This window comes from Haliotis rufescens, unplaced genomic scaffold (genome assembly GCF_023055435.1).
Source record: "Haliotis rufescens isolate VD_foot unplaced genomic scaffold, xgHalRufe1.0.p SCAF_1, whole genome shotgun sequence".
Taxonomy (NCBI): domain Eukaryota; kingdom Metazoa; phylum Mollusca; class Gastropoda; order Lepetellida; family Haliotidae; genus Haliotis; species Haliotis rufescens.
In genome coordinates, this window is record NW_025963779.1 from 61,719,864 (window position 1) to 61,741,191 (window position 21,328).

General features: G+C 38.8%; 1 protein-coding gene across 1 annotated transcript; it reads left to right on the forward strand.

Moving 5' to 3' along the window:
* Positions 1–1,037: 1,037 nt before the first annotated feature.
* On the forward strand, positions 1,038–21,328 carry LOC124145019 (CUB and sushi domain-containing protein 3-like). Its single transcript, XM_048382267.1, has 13 exons — positions 1,038–1,309; positions 9,124–9,214; positions 9,737–9,922; positions 12,752–12,931; positions 13,330–13,509; positions 13,892–14,071; positions 15,593–15,772; positions 16,714–16,859; positions 17,572–17,653; positions 18,137–18,277; positions 18,802–18,894; positions 20,437–20,610; positions 20,822–21,328. The coding sequence occupies exons 1-13, from the start codon at positions 1,094–1,096 to the stop codon at positions 20,902–20,904; spliced, it is 1,932 nt and encodes a 643-aa protein (XP_048238224.1). The 5' UTR covers positions 1,038–1,093; the 3' UTR covers positions 20,905–21,328.

Genomic DNA, 21,328 nt, shown 5'->3' on the forward strand with positions numbered 1-21,328 from the left:
CTCTGTTGTGTGCATAATCGAGGCAAACCTGCCGCATCAAAATTACGAGTGCCAGAAAGGCAGTTCAAGTTGATTTTTATACCCATAGCCTCCATAAGTTACACGTGCATGTTGGTGTCCACGGCAAAGAATGGTAACTGTCACCCACGGCCTTGGACAAGGCTGCGTTGTGGCGACTAATTTCAGGCCTCGTTGTACCGTTCGATGGAATGTTGGTCTCACAAACGCATCAGGACGTCACGGAATATTCACACCTGCAGTCTTGACATATATTTTCCGCATTTTACCATATAAAATTAATATTTTACAATCTCGCGTTTCTTTTGCGGTTCAGTATATCAAAACGGGCCAACTGAACCGACAACACACAGTAGGGATATTATTATCTTAACAGTTGAAAGAGAAAAAATTTCAAAGGTCAATTCTTTAACCAATATTCATTTTAATATAACATCAAGCTACGCTGGTAAATCTTGACAGATGGTTAGTCATGTACACACACAATGAACAGTTTAATCAAACATGTAAATAAAAGCGACAAAAAACCATGTCCTTAATGATAAGAAATCTCTACTAAAAGCAGATCACATTGTACGATTCCGACTATATCATAAGCACGTGTTTATAATCACTATGACAGTAATGATATCAGGTGTTCGCGAAAATGTGAGCGTCTCCTGCCCCACTGATGGCATTCGTCACAAGCATGTGCAAATGCACGTAAAATCCGTTTAGTCCACGTAATCACAATCATGAATACTTTCCAGATCAGACTTATTTAAATTTATACCATATAGATAATAAAATAATATTTATAAGGTTACATTGCCTGTAGAACAGAACACCTAAAACCACATAAAGCCGATTTTGAAACGTTGTGTTGATACATGTTTAGATCATCGAAGAAGTGTTCTTTCTTCGAAGGTAGTCAGGCATTTGTGTACGGAGAAACCCGAACTCATATATAATGTACATACTTGAACAACGTTCTAACTTAAATCTCCGCCTCAACGACCAAAGCGTGATGGGGACTTCGATGAGAGCGTTGTGGATCCTGTGTCGGGTGGTTTCCTGTGTCGGGCTAGGGGTGGAGATGTTCGAGTCCCCAGCCGATGGCAGTGTGATGTTTGCCACTGTGATTGTGAACAATTTTTATCAGTGCTCTCGACTTTGTGTGGTCACTGGCGGGTGTCAGGCCCGAAAATATGACGCCGAGTTCCGCGAGTGCCATCTGTACATGGCGCCAGAACACATCACCCCCAGGGTCCCTGATGGTGACAACCTATCCCAGGAGGACACAGCAGATAAGGTGACGAGATACAGTTATTGACGTTATTTGATAAAAAATTTTAACACGTCCCATTTTAATTCTGGAAACCCTAAAGTCCAGAAACTCTACGGTCTTTGCCCAGTCTCGGTTAAAGGTATTTACAAAATTAAACATGCTGTTTTCATGGGAACATACCAAGGAAGAAAAAATGAAAAAAAAATTGTTCAAAAACCCAATATTTACACTATGTGTGGCCCATGGCCCACATCAATACGATGTACCGTGACATTATAAAGTGGTGTATAGGTAAATATAACACTATTCTATAGATGTAAACACATTTGAAGATACATCTGTGTGTTTATAGTTGATTTTGACCGCCCGGGCCAAGTCGGGAGCCAAACACTTCTGATAGAGACTATGTTGAGAATGTAGAGGGAAAAGGGCTTCACTTTGAGCCCCTTGTTTTCTTTAAATACCGCGATCTGAGACACTATAATGTGGTATTTAGGTACATATAATACTAATCTATAGATGTGAATCCATTTGATGATACATCTGTTAGGTTTAAGTTGATTTTGACAGCCCGGGACAAGTAGGACCGAACACCTGTGTGACTGTTGAGAGTATAGGGAGAAGAGGTCTACTTTAACCAACGTGTCCGCTTTCAATACGACGAACAGTGACATTAAAAAGTGGTATTTATTGAGATATAATACGTTCCTATAAATATAAACGCTATGCCGACAGATGGAAATTTATATCACGATAGCTAGAAGTATTTGATTCGTTTTAAATCTTATTTCGGTTAACGATTGCTCTTTTACAGGTTAGCTAGATCAGCGACGTTTACACACAGCTCCACTTTCTGGTTTTCAAGCGATTTACTCCGAATTACTTAATTATGGTGCACTTTTTTGTTTGGTGATTGTTCATTCATGTCATGTGTTTATATTGCATCAATTATATGAAGGTATGATCGCCGATAATGAAGTCATTAGCCAATAACCCTTTGGCCCGTCTTGGCCCGGCCCGACGTTTAGGCAATGCCCTACATGTATATTTTTTGTGGATACATGTATTACATATTTTCGTTGATATGTGGATATATTAAGCACAAAGGCACAAAAAGTTTATGAAAGATGAATTGGTGCCTTGATATATATATTCAACGAGAACGAATCTTGTATTTTCTCCGCGATCCGGATGTGTATCATCGTTTAATGGGTCATTCATTAAAAGTATGTTGTGAGGCGATATTAAAGGAGCCGCTCAATTTACACAGTGTCGTCCATTTCGCGTGAACTACCACCCTACCCTGTCAGTAAGAGTTATGTAATCGGTACACAAATATATTTGGTGCGATGTCAGTGTGGAAGGAGTTTGAATTACGTCCGCCACTGGCCACAGAAATCCTCAAAGTAGAGTAACAATCAACAAGGCCAATGCCGTACTAATAACCTAGTGACTCACGTAACAACGGCTGTCAATCTGTCTGCTACAGCTACCATACCATCATCCCTGTCACAACTGGCGTATTAACGGCTTATTCAAAATATTAATTGTAGAAACGTCGTTAACAGACTAAAGTACGTCGTATTCAGTCCCCAACTGGATGTTACCTTCCTTATATCATCTAACAGCCCTGTTTGTGAAAATATGTACTAGACATAAGATTTAAAGACTAATTAATTCAATTGTAAGACCGCACAGACCATAAAACCGAATAAAATATGTCTTGGTATCATCTCTTGTGTATTAGATGATGGTAATGACCTGAAATGTTATAACGTTAGATTAAGAAGGAGAAACACTAAAGTGTTTTACAATACTTGGAAACATGAGCAATAAGATGTAGCAGCATAAACATGCATGGAATAGGGAAAACTGAAACAAATTGAAAAGGATTTTAATACAAAATTATTAAACTAAATAAACATGAGTTTTGAGTAAAGGAACACATTCTCGCCCATGGGCCTGCCCATTGGCCTAACCTTTTTCTCGCCCATGGGCGAAATATTTCAATATCGCTATAAAATAGTTGAATTAAGTTAAAATGAGTTATATTTTGTGTCATGATACTTGAATGAATACATTTAATGTATTTGCGAAACAAAAACATGAGTTTTAAGTAAAGGAATATATTCTCGCCCATGGGCAGGCCCATGGGCCGAACTTCGCCCATGGGCAGGCCCATGGGCGACATAGTGTAAATATTAAGTTTTTAAACATTTTTTTAAATATTTTTTCTTCCTTGGTATGTTCCCATGAAAACAGCATGTTTAATTTTGTAAATAACTTTGACCGATACTGGGCAAAGACCGTAGAGTTTCTGGACTTTTGGGTTTCCAGAATTAAAATGGGACGTGTTTAATGTATACAATAAACATACACATGATAATTGAAAATTTTAAAGTAATCTCAAGATTCAAGAAAGGTGAATTCTATAACGTTGTACAGTCCTTCATGTAGCTGTGACATGTATTTGAGTGAAAAGGAAAAACGCTAAATTCCAGTGTCCCATAGACACAAAAATGTTGAACTTATTATGTAGTATATAGATAATCTCACCCTTCCAACTTTTTCAGTTTGTAGACAGTAATAAGCAGTGTCTTAGTGTAAAAAGTATTGCTAACCGATTCAGTAGCAGAGCCTTTGTGATGCCATTTGATTGTGACGTCATGTAACCAAAGAAGTCACAATGGTCTGCAAAGCATTGTCATGCAATTTCATTGCAGCGATATATACAAATTATCGCTTGATTTCACCCAGGCGATATCTCCTGTGAGAGCAAGTTTGTTTGAATGCAATTAAGTGTATTGAGTCTTTTTTTTTTTTCCATTTTTATAAATGAAGTAGCATCAGAAATCCATAACTATTGTGCAAACTGTATTCGGTTATATCCAGATGTTGTTCAACTCTTTCTTGTAGTGTTTGCAGTTGATATTATGATGTTCTCAAGCACAGCTGATGAGTTGTGAAAGCAAACTGATGTATAAGAAAGTTTCTGTGATGAATGGAAAGTAGAGTCAAAAACTGAAATAAGGGTATCAAAAGATAGTTGTAGATTTGCCAAATATTAGAAATGGTCATTTAAATGTGAAACTTTGGCTGTAACAACGCACTATAAACATGTTCCTCAAAAAAGAAACGCAAAGCCAGATTTGTGTGAGGTAGGAAAATACATTTATACGAGGAACCGTACAAGGTATTGAGACAAACTGTTGGAGATCCAGGGATCTGGAGGGCCAGGGGGAACATCAACGTTGTTGTTGTGTAGACAGGTTCTTGTGATCCATGCTGTATGGGGCCGAGCATTGTCCTGCTGGAATACACCGTTGCCGTTTGGTGCAGTTGGGAAGACGTGTGGTTGGAGAAATTCGTTGACGTATCATTGAGCCGTAAGATTGCCCTGGATATGGACCAAACTTCTCCTGCCATTATGAAAGATGTCCTGTCCCCTTCCTGTACGCAGTTTCTGGCGTAACGTTCTCCCCGACGTCTGTAGACCCGTGCTCTTCCATCCCCTCGACGGAGGAGAAATCTTGATTCGTCGCTTAACCAGACATCTCTCCATCGCAGTTGAGGCCATACCCTGTGTTGACGACACCAATGAATTTGTTAATGACGATGATGTCGACTCGTAGACCTGCTGATCTTGAACAGTTTCGTACGGTCTGGTTGGAGATTCTGCGCAGTCCGGGTATTTGGGATGGGGTTGAGGTGGCTGTGGTCGTCCTTTCACGTAGAGGGAGCAGTCGGATGTAGCGATCTTACGCTGGGGTGGTTACTCTTGGTCGTCCCGACCTTTGCCGATCACGTGTTGACCCATGCGAAACCGATCCCTTAGCCTTGTGATGGTGCTGGGCGCTTCATTGACAACCCTGGCTACAGCTGATCGGGATTCCCCTGCCTGCCTGCAAGCGGTCGTTGTTTCTTTGCACTTCCGTTAATCTTGGCATGTTGTTGAACTGTAACTGTTCGATTGGCGCAGATGTCAATCAAAAACCCTGCATCGTTCATAGTGCTGCTGCACGTGCAGCTCCATGGCCCTTTTGTTAATGCACTGGGTGCGTTTTTCCGAATCGTTCGTGTTACCCGACTAATGGTTTGCATGTCCTTGTTGTGATCATTTTGATCCGGGAAATTTGTCACTGACATTATAACACATGAAACCCCTCATTTTGTACCTCTGTTCCGCTAATTTATGGCCCAAAATATCCCTTTTGCGTTTCTTTTTTTTTGGAAAAGTATGTTTTGGTGTTCATTTCAGTAACATCTTAATTGGTCTATACATGCAAGAGTGGTCAAGAAGATTTGATTTGGTATAATGACGAACATAAACATTCTTGGTGATATAAGTTACAAGTGATTCTATAAGATTTTTTATGTTAAGATGATTCCAATTTTACTTTACTTGTTGGAGTATGGGGATTAAACCATTGATTTTAATCGAAAAACTTCACTTGTATGCATGTAAAAGATTTCTTGGTGCAAACATCGACACATTTAGATTGATGGTTTATGGCGAATGTGACAGATGTGAAATCATATATTCAATGATTAAAATGATTAAGTACTGACTGAATCTTCCTAAATTTAATTCTTTCAGTTACCCTGAGAAATGTTACAAAAACATGATGTTATACGATACGAATGATCCAAATATTATGAAATATCTACATGTGTCCATGTTCATATACCACACACTATTCTATGGAACCAAATTTGTAAATAATAGTTAAATGTACTGTGGTATGTACTATAGACATGTGGCCTCTCATGTGCCTTAACAAAGATTGATTGAATTATGTGCACACTATTGCAGTGTGGTGAATTCAAAACAATATAAAATAACTCATTGTTTACTATAACCAGTTTTACAATGGACCCGGATCAAAGTGATGTGAAATGCGATTATTGTCTTGTCAATCGAATTATTATTTGAGTCTTTCGTGCAGGTATACCTCTGTATGCTGGAGGCAAATCTATCCATTTGAACAGATAACGTTGAACCTGACATTCTTCTCATACGTTTAATGATCTATATACTTTCTACGCCATATCCGCTTGAGCTGATAGTATCAGTCGGGACCGTTTCTTAAGAAGTGTTAAAACATAAATCAAATATAATGACATGATCCTGTGTGAATGTGGCAGATTCCACTTGTTACCTGTTTACATTACAAGGGTCTCAAATGTCGGTGTAGAACTGTTCCTTCCCGTACCATGTTACCACACCAAAGCTGTATAGTGGGCGTATAGCTTGGGCAAGTAAGTGAAACATGTAGGTTTTGGTATGGATTTGGCTATGCCTGGTAAAGACAAGGAGTTGGTTATGTAATAACTTTATAAGATTGTTATCAGATACCTTACAACAGTCATGGCAGTCATCTGTCAATGATTCATAATGATGGTTCTGTTATAAACAGTTCAAACACACTAAAAAATAGAGAGATGTTTATGCTATTTAGATGCTTATTCTAAAGCAGTTGCAACACTGATCGTTACAAGGTGGGATATACCTTCCATACATTGTAAATCTAAAGGCTCATTCTTTCATGTTGAAAATGAAATGCATGTTTTGAGAACATTACTAACACACTAAAAAATAGAGAGATGTTTATGCTATTTTGATGCTTATTCTAAAGCAGTTGCAACACTGATCGTTACAAGGTGGGATATACCTTCCATACATTGTAAATCTAAAGGCTCATTCTTTCATGTTGAAAATGAAATGCATGTTTTAAGAACATTACCCCAACATTACGACAAAGTATATATCCAGGCACGTTATAGAGCCGAATACATTTAATACACTTATAAACTTTACAAATTCAATAACAACTATAATATATGTGACACTTCCTCATATTTATAACAATTAACCAAAATTGTAGAAAACAAGAAACCATGAACGTAAACTGTGCCCGATACATCTTATGTATGTTGGATCGGATGCCTTATAGTGAATGATATATTGTCTGAGAGGAAGAAAGTTTCTAAAGATAGTTTATTATATTTTATACTTGAAAGATAAAATATCTCTTGGCATCAAGAAAGATGTTATTTTGATATCCAAACATAAGGTTGAAAACTATTAGGATGATGGCTTCATTAAACCAGTTGTTTATCGAGAAGAATAAGTCACCCAGGTGTTATGTCACCAGACGTAATAAGGTGAATCCAGTCCTCGGTTCAGAATTACATAATGTACACGTAGTTGAGTCTATTATAGTCATCTAAAAGTTGATATTTGAATATGCTATTTGATAGATTTGTCTGTATTGTGCACCATTTCTGCATTTCCTGAAATGTGCGAATATAATGCTGCGTGATTAGGTTAGCTCTTTCATAATGCTGAGTTTACTATATGTGATAAAGTTTAAGACTATACGATCATTTAGAACACGTGACAATCTGTACTTTTGAAGAGAAATGATTCCGATAAATTATGAATGTCAACGATACAAGAAGATATATACTGGGGAGATTATAGGGGTTATGCTATATGAGTATATACTATGAACATATTTTATATATGCTACTTCTAGAGACAGATCTGTATCAGAACTTGTACCCGATCCTCTATAAGACCCTGTGTAAATACCCGTATCAGACCCTGCATCAGACGCTCCATAATACCCGCATAAGACCTTTATCAGACGCTATATAAATACCCGTATCAGACCCTGCATCAGACGCTCCATAATAACCGCATAAGACCTTTATCAGACGCTGTATAAATACACGTATGAGACCTTGCATCAGACGCTGTGTAAATACCCGTTTCAGACCCTGCATCAGACGCTCCATAATACCCGTATGAGACCTTTATCAGACGCTGTATAAATACCCGTATGAGACCTTGTATCAGACGATGTATAAATACCCGTATGAGACCTTTATCAGACGCTGTAAATAATACCCGTATCAGACCCTGCATCAGACGCTCCATGGTACCCGCATGAGACCTTTATCAGACGCTGTATAAATACCCGTATGAGACCTTGTATCAGACGATGTATAAATACCCGTATGAGACCTTTATCAGACGCTGTATAAATACCCGTATGAGACCTTGTATCATATGTTGTATGAATACACGTATGAGACCTTGCATCAGACGCTCCATAATACCCGCATAAGACCTTTATCAGACGCTGTATAAATACCCGTATCAGACCCTGCATCAGACGCTCCATAATACCCGCATAAGACCTTTATCAGATGCTGTATAAATACCCGTATGAGACCTTGTATCAGACGATGTATGAATACCCGTATGAGACCTTGTATTAGACGATGTATAAATACTCGTATGAGACCTTTATCAGACGCTGTATAAATACCCGTATGAGACCTTGTATCATATGTTGTATGAATACACGTATGAGACCTTGCATCAGACGCTCCATAATACCCGCATAAGACCTTTAACAGACGCTGTTTAAATACCCGTATGAGACCTTGTATCAGACGATGTATGAATACCCGTATGAGACCTTGTATCATATGTTGTATGAATACACGTATGAGATTTTGCATCAGACTCTATGTGATTACCCGGATCAAACCTTGTATCAGAACCTGTAAATATACCCGCGTGGTATCATCACAAGAATACATGGATGATCAGATACCTGCTATATTAGGGTTATACAGAGAAATATTAGACTAAGGGACACGGATATGTAGACCTAATGTGGTTGTGATGGATATTCTTACTGGACCAAGTACAATATAGGAGAGTGGTATCTATAAAGGTCTTATACAGGGTTAGATTCAAGAGGCTAATAAGATCATACTTTTTTTTATCATGAAACGAATCCTTGACGAATCTCTTCTTCCAGGTGTCACCGGGCCCTTGTCGGGGTCGCCCTTGCAGAAAGGATCAGATCTGTGTTGTTGCTGCGTCGGGAGATGGCCACGTGTGCTTGTCAGGTAAGGTCGTAGTCTTACACACTGGATGACACCTCAAACACACGCCAAAAGACTATCAATTGTGTTGGATCGCAAACTTTCCACATTTCAGTCTCATCAATCTTAGATTCAGTAAATGTTATTTTTATGAAGGAAATGTTTTGTAAAACCTGATTCAATCTGGTGGTTTAATGCCGAAATGGGTGTTCCACTGGGTGGGTTATACCGTTGTAAAACTGGAAGGAGAGCAGGGATGCTACCCACGTTGTGTGAGATATATGTAGGAATGTTCTCTCACCCCTTACCACGTCCCACCAACCCACCCCCACCCCCACCACCACCCCCCATCCCCGCCCCCCACCCGACTAGACCGCCGTTAACACGATTTTGCCATGAAAACAGTTTGGGTATCTGCATGGTTGGCGAGTTTTTAAACGGGGTGCCGGAATTTCAAAATACCTATGTCAAGTTTTCTCTTTCTAAGTCGGTGACATAATAATATATAAACGGAGGCATGTACTATAACTATGGGATCGTGCTCAGGATCCGATTGCGGCCGCCCCCCGCTGCGACCTACATTGGTTATGGCAGAGACAGGATGGAACGAAAGCTACTTGGGGGCATTGAGCGTGTACACGTGCGAGCTGGGTCACAACAAGACAGGGGGCAGCGGGGTCACTGTTTGTCAGGACAGTGGGCAGTGGTCACCTCCGACACTACAGTGTACAGGTAAACATACTACGATGTACAGGTAAACATAATTACAGTGTACAAATAAACATCCCAGCAATGTACAGGTTAACATCACTACGGTGTGCAGGTAAACATACTACGATGTACAGGTAAACATCACTCCACTGTACAGGTAAACATCACTACAGTGTACAGTAAACATTACTACAGGGTACAGGTAAACATTACTACAGTGTACAGGTAAACATTACTACAGTATACATGTAAAATCACTTCAGTGTGCAGGTAAACATCTCCAGAGTGTACAGATAAACATCACTAAAGTGTGCAGGTAAATATCGCTACAGTGTAAAGGTTATCATTACTACAGTTGTTACGTGTCGATTCCCAAATTGAAGGAATTAACCCAGAAATCTATACGTAAAAGAACCTACTAGTGTGAAACCAACAAACAACCAACAAGGTATACAATCAAGAAATGTATTACACAAATTAACTAGGGGTACAAATCAATACAAATTACTGCACAGCAATTACAATGGCAGGAACAAAAGAGTGGTAGTACAATATACAATGGCAGGAACAAAAGAGTGGTAGTACAATATACAATGGCAGGAACAAAAGAGTGGTAGTACAATATACAATGGCAGGAACAAAAGAGTGGTAGTACAATATACAATGGCAGGAACAAAAGAGTGGTAGTACAATATACAATGGCAGGAACAAAAGAGTGGTAGTACAATATTCAGTGGCAGGAACAAAAGAGTGGTAGTACAATATACAATGGCAGGAACAAAAGAGTGGTAGTACAATATTCAATGGCAGGAACAAAAGAGTGGTAGTACAATATACAATGGCAGGAACAAAAGAGTGGTAGTACAATATTCAATGGCAGGAACAAAAGAGTAGTAGTACAATATACAATGGCAGGAACAAAAGAGTGGTAGTACAATATACAATGGCAGGAACAAAAGAGTGGTAGTACAATATACAATGGCAGGAACAAAAGAGTGGTAGTACAATATTCAGTGGCAGGAACAAAAGAGTGGTAGTACAATATACAATGGCAGGAACAAAAGAGTGGTAGTACAATATACAATGGCAGGAACAAAAGAGTGGTAGTACAATATTCAGTGGCAATTTATAACATAATGGCAGTGGTGAGTATCAAACACAAACATACAGTGGTGATAGCAACAGTCAGGGATAATATTTTCTGTTCACCCAGCGGTGACAGTGAAAGCTCGTTCCGAAGCGATGAGAGACGAAATGTGTGACAGATACGTAAACACGCCCTTGTCTCCTCATATACAACCTACCTAGCAACTGGAATCTTCTATACAGTACCCTAAAAAAAGGACATACCCTCGCCCGCGGTAGAACGGACCGGTAGAGTTTACACACCACATCAGGTTCTACATATAGTAACTTCCTGACGACTGATCACTGTCCAAACACAATGGGCGTCTACCGAATGTCAACCAAAATCGATGTTACTGTTACAATCATTGTAAAATAACAAACTACACTGCCATATAATACATTGTACAGGTAAGCATCACTACAGTGAAAGGTAAACATCACTACAGTGTACAGTAAACATTACCAATGTTTATAGGTGAACATTGCTGTAATATACAGGTAAACATAACTGCTGTGTATAGGTAAAAATCACCAGATTAACATCAGTACATCACATACATCTGCTATCAATAAGGGTAACCTTTATATTTCTGATATAGTGACATGTGATATGTTTGTGTTTAGCCAGCTCGATATTTTTTCGACAATAAAAGTATTTGACAGTGGTATCAAAGAGAATGCTATTCTCACGTGACGAATACCCTCTTTTTAATTGATCTTCATGAAATAGCAATGTGTGAGTCTGTTTGTGAGTCTGACTCGTTGGTGAGGAGCACTCAGGACACCATAGTCACAATATCCAAACCAGGCTTCATAGATGACAAGTTCAGACAAAACGTTCCCATTTAAATATTGATATATACGTTTACATTTTCCCTCAGCGCGAGTAGCCTTTGATGCCCGGAATATGTCTTGTCAATAATTGACAATATTTCTAGTAGACCATTAGTGAACAATGAAATAGCACTTTGTCAAAATGAATGGAATAATGTGCAGGAAAATGAAGTCGATGATGATGAAGTCAAGTATGCTCACAAACCAGTTCGTTTGAGTGCCTACATTAGACACTAGAAACACTTGCACGAGCTTGCATTAAATTATTAAGATCCAGGTAATATGTGACCACACGTGACTATGTATCTTCTCTAAGTCCATGATCTAGATTCCTCTGTACCGTGAATGTATAAACATAGACGAATTGTGTCGTCCCTATTGACGTTGTATGTGATCTAGATTCCTCCTGACAGTGTTTATGTGAACAATATGAAGCTTCCCTACAGCAAATACACATAATCTAGATTTCTGTTGTCAGTGTAGGGGTAAACAAAAGCCATTATCATGCCTCCATGTCAGAATGATGAAATCTGATTGGTTCATGTGATCTTGATCTTGGTACAATTGAAACAAACAACACCTATCTTTTCTAACTCATATTAGAAGGTGGAAAAGTTATCCAGAATTATCTCTTTGAACAACTCAATTCATCGTCTATTTTTGTATCATCTTTTCTATAACATCTTTATCTTTATCATTTTTATCTTTATCATCTGTCTTCAACTTCTTTATCTTTATCTTCTTTATTTGTATCATCTTTATCTTGTTTAACTTTATAAAGTAATAGATACAGGTCATACTGATATATTACAACTACGATACGATTACAACACTACAATTGCAACAACAATAATATTGTTGATAATGCTAACTGCATTATTGTTTTAGTGGTGGATTGTGGGATTCCTGGCGCAAGAAGCAACACAGAGCCCAGCGTCCAGATGACCACCACATTCAACACGACGGTGACCTTCACGTGTTCTGCTGGCTACAGGAACCATGGCGGGGACGACACCATCACCTGTCTGGCGAACGGACAGTGGTCATCAACATCGTTGGACTGCCAAGGTACATTTTCCATATGGTTATATCATTGCAAACTTCCAGATCCGTTGAAGGATTGCATAAAAGAGGGTACCGTTGAAACAAACAACACCTATCTTTTCTAACTAACATGAGAAGGTGGAAAAGTTATCCAGAATTATCTCTTTGAACAACTCAATTCATCGTCTATTTTTTTTATCATCTTTATCTATAACATCTTTATCTTTATCATTTTTATCTTTATCATCTGTCTTCAACTTCTTTATCTTTATCTTCTTTATTTGTATCATCTTTATCTTGTTTAACTTTATAAAGTAATAGATACAGGTCATACTAATGTATTACAACTACGATACGAGCACAACACTACAATTGCAACAACATTAATATTGTTGATAATGCTAACTGCATTATTGTTTTAGTGGTGGATTGTGGGATTCCTGGCGCAAGAAGCAACGCAGAGCCCAGCGTCCAGATGACCACCACATTCAACACGACGGTGACCTTCACGTGTTCTGCTGGCTACCGGAACCATGGCGGGGACGACACCATCACCTGTCAGGCGAACGGACAGTGGTCATCAACATCGTTGGACTGCCAAGGTACATTTTCCATATGGTGATGTCATTGCAAACTTCCACATCCGTTGAAGGATTGCATAAAAGAGGGTACCGTTGAAACAAACAACACCTATCTTTTCTAACTCATATAAAAAGGTGGAAAAGTTATCCAGAATTATCTCTTGAACAACTCAATTCATCGTCTATTTTTTTTATCATCTTTATCTTTATCATTTTTATCTTTATCATCTGTCTTCAACTTCTTTATCTTTATCTTCTTTATTTGTATCATCTTTATCTTGTTTAACTTTATAAAGTAATAGATACAGGTCATACTAATGTATTACAACTACGATACGATTACAACACTACAATTGCAACAACATTAATATTGTTGATAATGCTAACTGCATTATTGTTTTAGTGGTGGATTGTGGGATTCCTGGCGCAAGAAGCAACGCAGAGCCCAGCGTCCAGATGACCACCACATTCAACACGACGGTGACCTTCACGTGTTCTGCTGGCTACAGGAACCATGGCGGGGACGACACCATCACCTGTCAGGCGAACGGACAGTGGTCATCAACATCGTTGGACTGCCAAGGTACATTTTCCATATGGTTATATCATTGCAAACTTCCACATCCGTTGAAGGATTGCATAAAAGAGGGTACCGTTGAAACAAACAACACCTATCTTTTCTAACTCATATAAAAAGGTGGAAAAGTTATCCAGAATTATCTCTTGAACAACTCAATTCATCGTCTATTTTTTTTATCATCTTTATCTTTATCATTTTTATCTTTATCATCTGTCTTCAACTTCTTTATCTTTATCTTCTTTATTTGTATCATCTTTATCTTGTTTAACTTTATAAAGTAATAGATACAGGTCATACTAATGTATTACAACTACGATACGATTACAACACTACAATTGCAACAACATTAATATTGTTGATAATGCTAACTGCATTATTGTTTTAGTGGTGGATTGTGGGATTCCTGTCGCAAGAAGCAACGCAGAGCCCAGCGTCCAGATGACCACCACATTCAACACGACGGTGACCTTCACGTGTTCTGCTGGCTACAGGAACCATGGCGGGGACGACACCATCACCTGTCTGGCGAACGGACAGTGGTCATCAACATCGTTGGACTGTCAGGGTATATTTTCCATATGGTTATATCATTGCAAACTTCCACATCCGTTGAAGGATTGCATAAAAGAGGGTACCGTTGAAACAAACAACACCTATCTTTTCTAACTCATATAAAAAGGTGGAAAAGTTATCCAGAATTATCTCTTGAACAACTCAATTCATCGTCTATTTTTTTTATCATCTTTATCTTTATCATTTTTATCTTTATCATCTGTCTTCAACTTCTTTATCTTTATCTTCTTTATTTGTATCATCTTTATCTTGTTTAACTTTATAAAGTAATAGATACAGGTCATACTAATGTATTACAACTACGATACGATTACAACACTACAATTGCAACAACATTAATATTGTTGATAATGCTAACTGCATTATTGTTTTAGTGGTGGATTGTGGGATTCCTGTCGCAAGAAGCAACGCAGAGCCCAGCGTCCAGATGACCACCACATTCAACACGACGGTGACCTTCACGTGTTCTGCTGGCTACAGGAACCATGGCGGGGACGACACCATCACCTGTCTGGCGAACGGACAGTGGTCATCAACATCGTTGGACTGTCAGGGTATATTTTCCATATGGTTATATCATTGCAAACTTCCACATCCGTTGAAGGATTGCATAAAAGAGGGTACCGTTGAAACAAACAACACCTATCTTTTCTAACTCATATAAGAAGGTGGAAAAGTTATCCAGAATTATCTCTTTGAACAACTCAATTCATCGTCTATTTTTTTATCATCTTTATCTATAACATCTTTATCTTTATCATTTTTATCTTTATCATCTGTCTTCAACTTCTTTATCTTTATCTTCTTTATTTGTATCATCTTTATCTTGTTTAACTTTATAAAGTAATAGATACAGGTCATACTAATGTATTACAACTACGATACGAGCACAACACTACAATTGCAACAACATTAATATTGTTGATAATGCTAACTGCATTATTGGTTTAGTGGTGGATTGTGGGATTCCTGGCGCAAGAAGCAACGCAGAGCCCAGCGTCCAGATGACCACCACATTCAACACGACGGTGACCTTCACGTGTTCTGCTGGCTACAGGAACCATGGCGGGGACGACACCATCACCTGTCTGGCGAACGGACAGTGGTCATCAACATCGTTGGACTGCCAAGGTACATTTTCCATATGGTTATATCATTGCAAACTTCCAGATCCGTTGAAGGATTGCATAAAATGAGGGTACCGTTGAAACAAACAACACCTATCTTTTCTAACTCATATTAGAAGGTGGAAAAGTTATCCAGAATTATCTCTTCATCTCACTTCATCGTCTATTTTTTATCATCTTTATCTTCAACAACTTTATCAATAACATCTTTATCTTTATAATTCTTTTCTTTATCATCTGTCTTCAACTTCTTTATCTTCAACATCTTTATCTATAACATCTTTATCTTTATAATTCTTTTCTTTATCATCTGTCTTCAACTTCTTTATCTTCAACATCTTTATCTATAACATCTTTATCTTTATAATTCTTTTCTTTATCATCTGTCTTCAACTTCTTTATCTTCAACATCTTTATCTATAACATCTTTATCTTTATAATTTTTTTCTTTATCATCTGTCTTCAACTTCTTTATCTTCAACATCTTTATCTTTATCACCTTTATCTTCTTTATTTGTATCATCTTTATCGGTTTCATCTGTATCTGTATAATCTTTAGGGCGTTTAAATACCTGACACCGATGGTCGGACCCTAAAGTCGTGTCATTAACAGTATACCAAGGTTTAGTTCTAATGCCTCGACCTGACATATATGTGTTAGTTTCATGCACTCAGCAATATTCCAGCTATATGACGGCAGTCTGTATGTCGGCCTGCCAAGGTAATCCAGTGATTGATATCATAGCATGACCGCCTCATCATGTCCATGACCACCTTATCCCGTGCCTCTCTAGCCTCTAACAACAATCATAGACTAATTCTTACCCGGATCTTCACGCCGATCGTTGTCATAATTTACTACATGCACAGGGCCAATGAGTGTTCTTGCGTCATCAACACACCTATCGCTGACAGTATCTGTGAATGACCTATCTTTGGTTGCAGTCATCCCCAACTGGATCACGACGAAGTCGCTGTCTGCTGGTCCGGCGAAGTTGACGTGTACTGACAGGATGTCCCCGGCCGGCAGTCTGGTGTCGGTGTCCTGTGAGGCTGATGAGATGCTGATAGGCTGCTCCTCAAAATCTGCGGTACTAACGTGTGTTTACGTCGTTATAACTACTGCTTTTATTCGGGCCAAGTACGTTCTTTTTGCCTAACCAGGTTGGCGCACCGAAATACAACTGAACTACTGTTTAAAGCGGCGTTAAAGCCACTTCATTCGCTCACTTCAAAATATGTTCGATTACTCAGTGCATATTTCCATCCCATCATGACATATAAAACCTGGATCCAATGCCCACCAATTCTTCGTTTGGAACCTGAATCGAATGATACCAAGATAGAATTAGCTGTCAATCAAATTAACATCTGCGAGAGAAATTCTGTTCTATGATCGTGATCATAAGAGGAGAGGTGACTTCAATCCTGAAACGATGATGTTGTGGTGAATCTGTCTAAGGCATTTATTATAATGAAAAGGATATAATACACTACATAATCGAGCATGGATATAGTATAATGACAGTGTAGTATCATTTGCAGCAACGCCTTTATTAGTTACCAATCAGTAAATCGACATTCTGACAGACCGTTCCCACAACGAGCTGACATGCCTTGGTATAGCTGGCTTTATTTAACCAACAACACTCGAAGGATCACTTTAGAGGATCGACATTATCGGTGTTAGTTTGACTAAAACGACTTCATACGTATATACTTCTTACAACCAAGGACGCCAACAGTGGTGTCAGTCATACACTAACAAGTGGGTTCACCTCGTCAACACTGCTATATTTACAGTCTTCAAGTGGCAAAAACAACGGCGTCAAAATAGTCATGGTCAAGGACACTCCTTTCTGCCAAATTGACACAACGAGCACAAGTAAGTCTTAAATGTAGCAGGTTTCGAATACTTATGATAAATCCATATGAACTATTAAAGTTAATTATGTACAAATTGTAACATCGGAGTTGTTTGAGATGAGTGTCCTGTCATATTCATTTGTGACAAGTACACACTACTAAAAACGAAACATTCACCCCATGCCAAGATAACTAATAACCAGTCATTGGTGAATATGTTAAACACTACAAATAGTGAGAACATAAAGTCTGTTTCTCTGTTCCTTAAGCATATGTTAATATAAGATCACACATGAGTACAATATCCTTTTACGTTAAAGTGTACTCTAGGCAATGAATAAAATGTCTGTCTTGCCCATTTCGATGTGTGCCAGTATGATGTTGCCTCGTTAATTTTTTTAAACATTTTTTTTATGTTTAAAATCCAAATGGTAACAGCACCAGTCCATCTAGTTTAAGTTTTCCATTCTATGATGGCATTTGTATGTTTATGTCTGAATAGCTGGCGCCTCAGCACAGTACGCCTCTGCTAGATGCTGTAAACAAGACGGACTACAGTGTGAATACCTCACTGATGGACCATCTAAGAACATCGATGATGCACATGTTCAGTCGGAATGTTTCAAGTCCTTTCAAGTCATGGGTATTGAACTATATTTCCGATCCATTGAAAAACTTACTTCAATATTTATTTGCGTTTATTGAAGTGTAATACCTCCGTAAACACAACGCAATATTGAAGTTAAATCTAATAGATAAATACGTCAATAATAATAACCTTTTCAGACTCCTTACTTAATCATTAACACAAAAGGCGGCAGACAACTATACGAAACCAGTGACATTGTTCAGTGCAGAAACGCAAAACAAGCCCTTCCACACAATTTTCAGCCAATAAGGAAACAGCAGTTCGCTAGTGGGCCTGGTCTTGTATAAATTAGGTTTATGGAAACATAAACGAAAGGTAAAATATGCAAGGATATGCACCATACACACTGATTCTTTAACAACTTTGAGCCTCTACTATCTGGAGGACGATTGTGTATTCCGCACCATATCCACCACACACTCAAACCCTCTCATGTCAACCTGGTTTCCTACTTAAGTATGCATTATGTACTATGTCCACTACGCTAAAGAACTATCCACCATGTCTACTTTTATCAGGATGTGGTGCGCATCAGCCTAATGGTTATCTGGATGGCGTAAGGATCAACCCCAGTTACTGCCATGCATACGCCGGTGGTTCCTCAGTTACAGGTAAAAAAGCAACGCGCGTGTGCGTGTGCGTGTGCGTGTGCGTGTGCGTGTGCGTGCGTGCCTACGTGTATCTTTGTTGTTTAACGCCGCATTCGGTATTATTCGTGCTATATGACGACAGCATTTATTTAATCGACAATACAGACAATCCAGTTATTGATATTATCAGCAACGCTCAACGCCGTCGGGTACGTTAACACGCCATCGTATCTGGGCCTGACCACCCGATCCATTAAGCATAAGCTGCTTTGGACCAATTTTAACCTGGAATCCCCACAAGTTCACAACTTAGTCGCCTCTTGCGACTGTGGACCCGAGAAGATCCGGGGTAGAATAGGTCTTCAGCAACCCGTGCTTGAAGTAAAAGGTGACTATGCTTGTCGTAAGCGGCGACTAACGGGATCGGGTGGCTCGCTGACTTGGTTGATGCATGTCATTGTATCCCAATTGTGTGGATCGATGCTCATGATGTCAATCACTAGGATTTTCTGGTCCAGACTCGATTATTAACAGACCGCCGTCATATAGCGGGAATATTGCTGCGTGCGGCGTTAAACAAACAAACAAACAAACAAATCTTAAGACTGTGGTGCTGAGGGCATATGCTACAAGGAATCTTAACTGGCCATATGATAAAAAGAAACACGCAACTAGCTAAGTCACAAGGAATCACGATCATTGCATCACTAAATTAGCTTCTATTTGTAGTTTGTACCAGCAGCTGGTATGATGGTACGCTATATTATCGCGGTAGTTAATTTATAATGGATCGTAATGGCGCACGCTTACAAACTTATTAAATATGCCATACGCAAAATATGTGTTGGTCTTTGTTCAACTTTTATGACACATCAATTAGGATTGATCGATGCTGATTTTCTTTATCGAGTTCGGTAAACAAAGTACCTGTCATTAGCGAATCAAGGGCGGGCAACTCTTTGTTACCGCGGTATGGCTTTTTTGTGGTGTGATACGTGTGGATTGTGTGGTTTACATCACTTCCTGTTTTGGTTTATGCCTAATCAGTATGCATACGACCTAGGTTCGGTCAAGGGACTTCGTCTAAACCAGTGGGTTCTTTTCTAATCAATTTCGAATGTAGGTAGGGGTAATTGCACTTCAAAAATATTCCAGAAACTATCATAAAAAAGTTAATGTGTGTACTTGCGAATAGCCGTGACATACCGCAACGTGTCTTGTATTCGATCATGCGAAACAGTCGACAGGGTGTGTGGATTACGAGATTTACCGATACCGCGATAATATAGAGCCCGCGATAATATAGAGTCATGCTATACGTCACGATTGAAGAAATATATACATTCCATATGAAATGTTATGAAGTTACCATAATTAAATGACCAATTGCAATGCTTTCATGATCAATTACTATATTTCAGGTCCAATTACTATAATTCATGACCAATTACTATAATTCATGAACAATTACTATAATTCATGAACAATTTCTATAATTCATAAACAATTACTATAATTCATGAACAATTACAATGTTATTGCAGGAGTGTGTTCTTATTGCAGGCGTGTATTCCTATGCCACCTGCTGCCGAGCCCCGGGTCTCTCGTGTAGCGTACACTCTGCAAAGCCTCAACCTGTGAATGGACTGCTGAAGGCGACATGTCCCGACGGCTTCACCCTCACTGGTTGTGGAGGACACAATCCATGGAAAGAAGCACGAGGCTCATATATAGCAGGTACAGTGAAAACAACAGAAGCAATGAATGCATTCATTTGAGAACTGACAGTTGGTAATATCAGCCGCATCCTATATAAGGTAAGATAAAGGAATTCTCTTACATTCATAACCATTCATTACCTAGAAGTCAGAGCACTGCAATATGCTCGCTTCTGGAATCCTCCACTTGCCCTAACTTAAGTACTACCTTTCACTTTTAATACTTTCAGACGACGGGGGTACCCCCACATGCCACGTGGAGAGTACGACTGACAGGCCGGACCGAACTACCGTATCCTACGTATGTTGTTGATGGGCGGACAGCATCAACTCTATATTTCAAGGAGTAGTAGTGCTTAGAGAAACACCGATATATCGACGATTTTTATCGATTAGCTTTCTGAATGTGTCCTATACGTATTTTTCTGCTTTTGTGAAAAACTTATAGCATTTGAATTGGTCAAAATTAGCTTTCTGAATGTGTCCTATACGTATTTTTCTGCTTTTGTGAAAAACTTATAGCATTTGAATTGGTCAAAATTAAATTTCCAGATAAAATCCTCTCTTCTTCAGTAACTATCGTGATAACATCTGCTGATGCTGAAGACGCTTTGAACAAAATAAGTTGTAGCAGCATCCCGCGGTAGGTTTTATACCACGAGCTAGAGGCATAAAACCACATCTACCCCGAGTGATACTGCTACAACGAATTAATCTTACCGACATGTTTTAATATG

What these genes read in the sequence shown, in the direction of transcription:
- LOC124145019 (XM_048382267.1), top strand. Translation starts at nt 1,094, where the DNA reads ATGTTCGAGTCCCCAGCCGATGGCAGTGTGATGTTTGCCACTGTGATT. An exon ending in TGGCCACGTGTGCTTGTCAG is followed by an intron (nt 9,215 to 9,736) that starts GTAAGGTCGTAG and finishes GATCGTGCTCAG; the next exon opens with GATCCGATTGCGGCCGCCCC. An exon ending in CAAGTCCTTTCAAGTCATGG is followed by an intron (nt 18,278 to 18,801) that starts GTATTGAACTAT and finishes TACTTTTATCAG; the next exon opens with GATGTGGTGCGCATCAGCCT.